Below are 9977 nucleotides of genomic sequence, written 5' to 3'. Positions count from 1 at the left end.
TCACTGTGCACTCACCAATCGGAAGGTGGAAGGTGTGTGTTTCCGGCCGCCACCTCTCCACTAGAGCATTTATCAATGCTTTCTGGCATTGAACTACTCCAATCTGAGAGGCATGATAAAATCCAGTAACCCGTAAATGATCCTCTACACTCGGATGGTACCGATCAGGAGGCAGTGGGTGGTCACATGTCATCATCCGTGAACTCTGCAAGAACATAATATGTTACTAGTCAAATCATGAATGATTACTAATTTACAACTTAAATTAATCATACTATTTAATCGATTAATCATAATTTCTAACCCAATTACAAAAAAAAAAAACTACCAAATGATCAAACTACAGCATGTAAACATAACTTCAAAAGATTATCATAAGTCCTATAATTATAATTTCCAAAAATTAATCACAATAATTAATTAGTTAATTATAACTTCTCAGCTATTTACAAACAACATTTGAAAAACATTGTCTAACTAACAACATACAAAATTAACGTTACTTTAGTATTCTTATTTTATTTACAATTGAATTCTTATGATTTACCTTTCTTCCCAAATGAACTATGTATTAAGTAAATTGGCCTTGCAATTAATATTAAAAAATATCGTTATTACTTATTAATGATGCAGTTCCAGATTATAAATTCTTAAATTAATAACAAAAGTAAATTAAGTAATTCTAATTTCTAAATCTATTACAAAATCAGAATTATAATTTCCAACATTAATCACAAAAGTTAATTAGTTAACTACAATATCTAATCGTATTACAAAAAAATTTCTAACATATTCTCCAACAAAAAATTATAATAAATCCTAAATATATAATTTCCAACAAAAATGTGTCATAATAATTCCTAAACTTATAATTTATAACATGAATCATAAAAGCTAAGTTACTAATTATAATTTCTAAATCTATTCGAAAAATAATATCTTACCTTTCCTCTAACTAACTAACAACATCTATACATACATAATAACAAACAATTTACAATCATAATTTATAAGTTTAATCATCAAAATTTATTCATTAATTAAAATTTCTAACCGTGTTACAAAATTTTTTTTAACATATTCTCCAATTAACTAAAAATATCTAAACATAATAACAATAAATTATCATAATTGCTAATATTATAATTTTTAAATTATTCATCAGATTTTATTAATTAATTAAAATTTCTAATACTACTCCGAAAAAATTCTTACAAAATCTGTAACAATCAACATTTACATATCTATCTACCTAACTGCAACATTTAACCATAAAATATAAAAAAATTTCTTACAAAATTTAATTAAAATACAGAAATTTGCAAAAAATTAAAAAATTTAACTTACATAATTAGGATCAGACAAATAATTTACAATGTGAAGCTCAGGACGATCAACATCTCTAGCTTTGTGTTTTTTGGCCATTTCCACAGATTTTATTGCATGCAAAGTTCTTGAAGAAGAAGAGAGGAAGAGGATGAACACAGAGAAGAAGAAATGGGGTTTGAGGCTTGAAAATGATGTTTCGGACTGAGGGAGTGGGGGAATGGGGGTATGCTGGCTGCTGGGGCACCATCCTGGGGAGAAGCTGCTGTCCGACACGTGGAAGGGGGCGCAATCGCTGGGTCCGATTCGTGGAGGGGGGGGGGGGAATCGCTGGGTCCGATTCCTGTTATGGCATTCTTCCTGACACCACACCCTTGTTAAGCACCCAGTCACCCCATATCCACGCCTAACACCAACTACTCTCCAATATCAAAATTAAAAAGCGTAATTCAAATGGGTTTGATCCTATTTTTCTTGGACATGTTTTTTGTGTGAGTTAAGTGGATTAGATAACCCCAAATTTTAAACATTACATTGATGCATAACACATCCATACAACACACTCACACACACTATATGGATACATGGATATGCACTATGAATTCTTAAACAACATCCAGCTTCAGCTGGCACATGTTTAAAAATTTGAAATAGTTGTTAGCAACTCAATTTAATAGTTTTTTGTTTTATGTTAGTGGGCCAGAGAAGAAAAAAGAGAAGATAATGGACCAAGCCCATAGTTTAATGCTTAATTGGCAGCCCATTATGTATAGAGAAAACCTTATAGAAACCCTTTGTTGTTGTCATCCTCTGTGCCTTGTGAAGCTGCTGCTGCTGCTGCTGTCGTATTTCCTACTCTTCCCTTCGGAGCTGCAGTGAAGAACCATCATGGCGGACAAGGCCGTTACGATCCGAACCAGGAAATTCATGACGAACAGGCTCCTCTCCAGGAAGCAATTCGTATGTCTTCTCCCTTTTCATTGTTTCTTCGCTTAATCTCATTCATGACCTAACTTTTCCCCTATCATTATGTAGGTCATTGATGTCCTTCATCCAGGAAGGGCAAACGTTTCCAAGGTGCGTTGTTTTTTCAATTTTTTTTGTATTTAGATATTAATATTAATATACTAGGTGACTAGAATAGTGCATTTTTTTTTTATTGATTTGGTTTTGTGTGTTTATGGTATGAAGGCCGAGTTGAAGGAGAAGCTAGCAAGGATGTATGATGTGAAGGATCCAAACACTGTGTTTGTCTTCAAATTCCGTACAAATTTTGGTGGTGGCAAATCCACTGGCTTTGGTTTGATTTATGATTCTGTTGACAATGCAAAGAAGTATGAGCCCAAGTACAGGCTTATCAGGGTCAGTATATACCCAACACATTCTACTCCTGTGGATTTTGTTTGTAATTTTGTTTACTTTATTGGTTTATTTTATTAATGCTTGTTATAGACATTGCTCCCATTTTGTTATGTTACTTGTTGTGATGGAATTGGTAGTTCTTCAAGTTATAGACCCATATACTTGTCAACATATGCGCATAAAATTTTCATTTTATTTTTTGAAAAAATGGTGATGAAGGTATATAGGTTGTTAAATTTCATCATGTCGTTTAGCACCTTATGATTTTTATATTCAATTAGCTTTTTGCCATATACGTTATTGTTATACAAATTTTTTTGAGTAATGTTGGGCAATCAATTTTTTTAGCCAACATAAGTCAACTTTTTAAAAATGTATATTGTTTATCTAAATCTAGCCCCTAAATCATAAATCCTTAATCCTAAATTATAAATCTAAACCCTAAAGTTGGCTAATGTTGATTAACTAAAAGTTGGTTTCTTATATTTTCTCATTTTGTTTCCCTATATTGGCATTGGTTATTTGTTTTGGGCGATCAAAAGCTAAATATATACTCTGTCTATTTCAGAATGGGCTTGATACTAAAGTAGAAAAGTCAAGGAAGCAAATGAAGGAGAGAAAGAATAGAGCTAAGAAGATTCGTGGTGTCAAGAAGGTATTTAAGTAGCTTACAATTATTCTGGTTTATCGTTGGTTGTTTAGCTTTAATGCCTTCCCTGTTTGATTAACTTTTAAAAAATCTTGCATTTTTTTTTGTGCAGACCAAGGCTTCTGATGCTGCCAAGGCTGGAAAAAAGAAATGAGTCTTGAGTTGCCCTGTTCTGATCCTGTGCTGTTTTGCTCTATTGGTATTATCCAACACCTATTTTCTTTTGTGTTAGGTCTATAGAATGATATTGTTAGTGGATCTTGGTTTAATTTGTGTTCCGTTTTAACCGAGTTTCTGAGTACTATTAATGAACAATTTTGAGAATTTTTTTTTGTTTGTCATTATCCTTTCAATACTTACTAGTGACTACTTTCAAGTTTCAGTTATAGTGAAATATCGTGCTGTGCGATTTTTGGGCTAAACAGTCTCATTCTTCTCCATGTAGTCCTCCTTCTGGATTTGGATCGTAGTACTAGTATACCAATAGCATGATCTCGTAATGACATTTTGACCCAAATTATTTTAATGTTAGATGTCATTGGAGAATGAAATTAGAAGTCCCTTTTATCTTCAAAATCCCATGCATATTACTCTATCAATTTTCTTCTTCATATCTGCATTAGAAACAGGTGAATGTTACCGTGTTTCTGTTATCTTTGGTGAGCCAATAGTCTGAATTTTAAACTGAAAAAATTCTGTTGATTCTTTATAAAATGTTATGTTACTAAATTATCCTTCTTTCTTATTAATTTTCTTTTTTCATCAATCCTTCTTTATCCTTTTAAATCTCAGATATTATACTAATCTTTCTCCAAACTTTTATTTTTCGATCACAACGTCACCGTACCGGTCATTACTGGAAGTCATTTTCATCTCCAAAATGTTTATTTTGTCATATAGTAACTTGATTTATTAGCCGAAATTGCCCTTGCCGGTGAAGGTAAAAAAGTGCAGGAGAGGAAGATATCTCCAATGGCGAAAAATTTTTAACTGCAGTAAGTCTTTGTGGGTCGCAAAAAATATACCTTAACTAATTCTCTTAGAAATTAGATGCAACAGTTATAACTAAAGATATCAAAACCAGAATTGGAGACATTATCACATTTAAAGATTCAAGTGTCCTAATTGTGGAATTGATGATTTTGACAGTATGGGTCTTAATAGAGATTCTTGAATCTAATTGTCCAGAAGTAAAAGAAGTGTGCAAAAATTCACCTTTGTTCTCAACATTAATCTTCTCAAAAGTTAGTTGATCATGGTAGCTTTGTCCTGGAGTAAAAGGCATTGTCGAAGGCAATTGTATTGGGAGGAGGAGCTTATTAGGGGAGTTACTATTGAGTTAAATTAGGAATTTACTTTTTTAGTCAACAATAATTTTTTAAAAAAAATATAAATACTAAATTTTAAATTATAAATCTTAAATTTTAATCATAAACTCTAAATCTTCTTTAAACGGAAGTTAAAAATAATTTTATAATAAAAAATAACTAATATTAACTACTTAAAAATTAATTTTTTATACTTCTTTATTGTTATATAAAAAAATTACGACTGGATAACAGATGAATTTAAGTGTGTCTAATATGAAATAATCTATATGGATGAAAAAACATATTTAAATTAAATATAATATTCTAATTTTATTATCGAACAGAGACTTTTTTTTTTCTAAAATAAATTTAACTTTTTTATTATAATTGTTTATTATAATATTCTAATATATGAATGATAATTTTTTTAGCTCTACAAATTTTGTCCTACTTATGGTTATATTCATATTTATGCATGTATTTTATTTATATATTATATACCATGTGCTTCGGTTATTGTTTAACAAAAAGGAATCGTTTATTATTATTATTATTATTTAATTAATTAAATAAATATCATTAATCATTTCTGTCTTACGTGTGTGTATATATATAACTAATAATAGAATTCGAAAATTTTCACAATTATATTCCACTATACGCTAGTTGTCATTCAATAAATAATAACGTAAGTTTTTGTAATCTTTTTTTGGTACAACACTTGAATTTTATATTATTTTTTTATTACCATTATAGCCCAGTACCAAATTTTCAGTATGGCCCAAATATGTCATTTGGTTAACCACATATTATATCTAATAGCTAGTCCAAGAAAAAATACCTAATAGGTTGCTGCAAGGAACGGGAGACATTTTTTTAACAAGAAACAGAAAGATAGCCCACTAGTTACTCCATGATAGTCAATGAGATCAATAGTCACGTGTTGCACAAAGACGTCATCACATGTTTATTTTATTTTTGCTATCAGCACCATAAAAATTTTCTTAAAGAAAATGAGTCTGGCTTAATGATTTTTTGGTCATATAATCATATTACAACAGGATAACAACACTCATCACTCACTCACATTACATAGTCATGTCATATGACATAAGTCACATAACACTAAAAATTCTCATTCACAATTGGTCGTTAGCATTTGCATGTCCTAGCATGCTACGTTCAAAACAAAATTTGTGAATCCCTTCATAATTCCTCTGTGTCACACTTCATTATTAGACTGTTGGCCAATAAGTGGTTTTGTTAAGTCAAGTTTTAGATAGGCTTGATTTGGTAATTTTTTTTAAATATAATTTTTTTATTTTGTGTTTAATAAATAAAAAAGATTGTGTGTTTGTATTTGTAGTTTTTAAAAGATTAAAATATTTTTAAAAATACCTAAGATAAAATTTTTTAAAATTAACTTATATTTTTTAAAATTTAAAAATTTAATATAATCTTATATATTAATTAATTTTTAAATTTAATATTTAAATTTATATCTTTTATAACATTTTTAAATTTTAAAAACTATTTTAACAAAAATACTCAAGGCGACCCCAAGCGAGGAACTGCCACGCTGGACGAGGAACGGTGTTATTCAACAATTTCAGGGTGCTGTCACTATTTTATGGAAATTTCTATGCGATCTCATCACAAATAAAAAAATAGTGGAGGAAATTATAGAAGAGCCTTGGCCCTTGGGCATGGTGGCCAGGCCTTTCACTTGGTATAACAAGCGTAGAGGAGATGATGTGATTCAAGAGAGATTGGACCGAGTACTTTGTGGCATTGGCTGGATGATTAGTTACTTAAATTCAATTGTTCTCCAATTATCAAAATTAGGTTCTAATCATGCATCGTTATTGTTAGACACAAATTCACCCATTGAAAAATCCAAAAGAAGATTTAAATTTCAGAAGAGATGGGTAGTCTAATCCTGAAATTAGGCAAATTATCAGTGACGTATAGAGAGAGCATGTGAAAGGATCGACCATGTTTATTTTGTTTCGTAAGATTAAGAAATGCAGGCACAAGCTACTCCAATGCCAACAAATCACAACAGCACCTCGAAAAAGAAAATTGAGCAGCTACAAATGCAGCTTAAAGAAATGAGAATGGTGACTCATGGTGGAGCTGAATGCTGTGTTTGGTTAATGGGCTGAAGAGAATAACACATAAACATAAATACATAATTTTTTTTGGTTTATTTAATAAATAAAACACAATACAATACATAAATCATAATTATATTAAAATCTCAATATTATTTTTCTTTTTCATTATCAACACATCAGTAACCTCACATCCATGGTTCCCATTTTAATTTGTTATTTTTCTTCTAAAATTAGTGCCGTGACTACCAATATTTTCAACAACTTAAATATAAAAACAACAAAATCTATATATAAATTATTATAAAAAAATTTAAAAATAAAAATAAAATAAAAAAGTTATGGAAATGGCTATGTCTTATCCAAGAGATGATGGTGGTGATGTCTTCTTTTCTAAAGAGAGACTAGATTTGCAAGAAGATGACTTGGAAAACACCGTGAATGACTTGAATACGAGGGAGGGAGGGAGAGACATGTTGTCATGGGAGAGAAGGAAAAGAGAGCATGTTGGTGAGAATGAAACGGTTGTGAGAATGAGGGTAGATTTGGATAATTCACAAAATATTAAAGGTAAAAATGAATAAAAAATTTGTGTCGAACATAAAAAATTTGTGTCTCAATTTTTTAAAAGTGTATGTCTATTGTGTATAATAGTGTACTACTATGACCTTTAAAAAATTGTCTTTTCAACCAAACAGTAGACGTGTGTCACCATATTTATATATTAGATGGACACACCCACAAACTAGACACTATCTAATGAATTTGAAAAGATAATTAGAAATAACTTATCATAAAGAGGAGCAATATTAGAAGGCCAAATCAAGAGTTAAATAGTACCTAGTGAGAACAGAATGACAGCTAAACTTTTTCAGAATTACTAAGATATTATCAATAGTGATGTTTGTCGGGAAATTCAAAGTTTTTTTTCAGGGATTCAAATTCTCAAGAGCTTTAGTCACAGTGTCACACCCAAATCTGCTTGACTCTAAAGTTTCAGATACTAATCCTATGAATCGAGACCAATTACTCTCTGAAAGTTTCATATACTAATTCAGAGAATGATGACTAAGTTAATAAGTCTTAACTAGAGTCCTTTTGTTAAGGAACACCTAATTTTAGATAATATCCTTATTGCATATAAATGCATGCATTATTTGAAAACAAAATACATGGTGTGGATTCGAAAATTTTTGTTAAACTTGATATAATTAAAGTTTATGGCAGAGTTAAACGAAAATTTTTATGGTTTATCTTAGATAAACTTAGTTTTTATTTGAATTGGTTGGATTTGGTAGTTAGCTACCACTATTTCTTATTCTGTCATTACAGAAAGTCAACCTTTAGAATTCTTTAGGGCAAATAGAAATATCCGACAAGAAAATTCTTTATCTTCCTATCTTTTGTTATTATGTGTAGAAGAACTCTCCTTCTTGCTACATAAGACAAAACAAAATAGTTCAATCTAAAAAATACAAGTGACTAGGCATTGTCGTAGGATAAATCATCTATTATTTGTTGACGATTCCATTCTGTTTTGTAAGGCTAATATAGATAACTCTATTAACATTCTTAATCTACTAGAATCCTACAAAATCGTTAGTTACAATAGGTTAATTTAAATAAATTAATTGTATTTTTTAATAACACTACCCAACTTATTCCGCATGTAACCGGCAAAAACACCAAATATAGAATATATTAGTACACAAAACAAGTATTTTGACATTTTTTTTACTATCTTTAAATCGAAAAAAGCAACATTTAGTTTGATTAAAGAAAAAGTTCAGAAGAAGGTTTCAAGGGTGGAAATGAAACCTATTATCAGCAGGAGAAAGACATGTATTACTAAAAATTATTGGTAAAACTGTCTCTATTTATATTTTATCATGTTTTAGATTGCCATATAAATTAATTACAAATATTCATAATATCCTCACATAATTTTGGTAGAGACAAAAAGGATCAGAAGACGAATGATATGAATTAGCTTAAACACAATAACTAGACATAACTTAAACGGTAGATTAGAATTCAAAGACTTAAAACCTCAGAATCTAACATTACTAAATAAATAGTTTTAAAAAATTGTATAACAACTAAATTCTCTTCTAACCAGAATATTAAAAAAAATATTACAAATACAGTAATTCTTTGAGAGCAAAAATAGGAACCTCACCTTCGTGAGTTTGAGAAATCTACTAAAAGAAGAAATGTGATTGAAAAAGGAATCAGCTGGAGATCTGGAACCATAGCCTTCTCTTAGACCTAGTAGTGGGATCAACAACCAACAGCTTCTCCAAGTGGTGGTCAACAGTATGCAAATCCTTCGAACAGCCACCAACAGAACCAATCATCCCCAATTACTTGTGATTCTGCTATGGAATTGGAATATATGAAAAGAAAGAAACTCGTAGGTTTTTTAAAAAAATCAGGCGATGGTGACCTCCTCAATATGCCTACTAGTTGAGTTATTGAAGTTTCTTTACTTTTCTCTCTTTTAGCTCTGACAAAATTTTTTCTCTCTTTAATTTTTACTACTTTCTTTTCTTCTATTATAAAGATATATTTGAGATAATTTCCTCTTTTATTGTGGTCCTAGTGTATAGACATCTGTAAATCTTTCTTAATTAATGGAAGTTTAACTGTCTTGAAAATTAAAAAAAAAAACCCCCCACGTGCATACATGGGATAGACTTTGTAGAGGGGGAAAAGGCACAAGAGATGGAAGTTGCTTGGTAATGTACATACTGAATTGAACACGTTAATGGGATTGGTTAGCAGCAAATAGGAAGAAAATGAAATACGTGAGTTTCAAGGCATCAACAAACAAGTAGCTGGACACAGATAGAGAGCACACAATTAGCCATTTGCCCATTTAGTCCCCCAAATTTCGGTGCTGCTATGCTAAATAGTGAAGTTTCAAGTTTGAGCTCAAGGAGGTGTAACTAGAACTAGAAAGAAAATATACAGGGATCAACATTCAATACAGTATACCACATTCAACACAGTATACCTTTTTTACGGGATTTTTGTTTTAGTTTTTCATAGTATCCCTTAATCCGACAAAATCTGTCGTAGATCTAAGATGCATTTAAGAGTCTGTTGTTAGCCACTAAATTACTGTATACACAAAATAAAATTTAAATTTAAATAAACTCAACACTCAACCAATAAAGTTGATTACCTTTCTTACGGGATTTATTTATTTATTAT

At 30.3% G+C, this 9977-nt stretch overlaps 1 protein-coding gene across 1 annotated transcript; it reads left to right on the top strand.

Annotated features, from left to right (window-relative positions):
* Positions 1-2124: 2124 nt before the first annotated feature.
* On the top strand, positions 2125-3759 carry LOC107645840 (small ribosomal subunit protein eS24z). The gene is made up of 5 exons (XM_016349966.3): positions 2125-2286; positions 2362-2403; positions 2518-2688; positions 3257-3343; positions 3450-3759. Exons 1-5 carry the CDS (start codon positions 2215-2217, stop codon positions 3489-3491), a joined length of 414 nt encoding a protein of 137 aa, XP_016205452.1. The 5' UTR covers positions 2125-2214; the 3' UTR covers positions 3492-3759.
* The last annotated feature ends 6218 nt before the right edge of the window (positions 3760-9977 follow it).

This window comes from Arachis ipaensis, chromosome B6 (genome assembly GCF_059453495.1).
Source record: "Arachis ipaensis isolate K30076 ecotype BB chromosome B6, ASM5945349v1, whole genome shotgun sequence".
NCBI classification, from domain to species: Eukaryota; Viridiplantae; Streptophyta; class Magnoliopsida; order Fabales; family Fabaceae; genus Arachis; species Arachis ipaensis.
The sequence above is the reverse complement of the archived record's forward strand: the minus strand, read 5'-3'. Positions and strand labels throughout refer to the sequence as shown.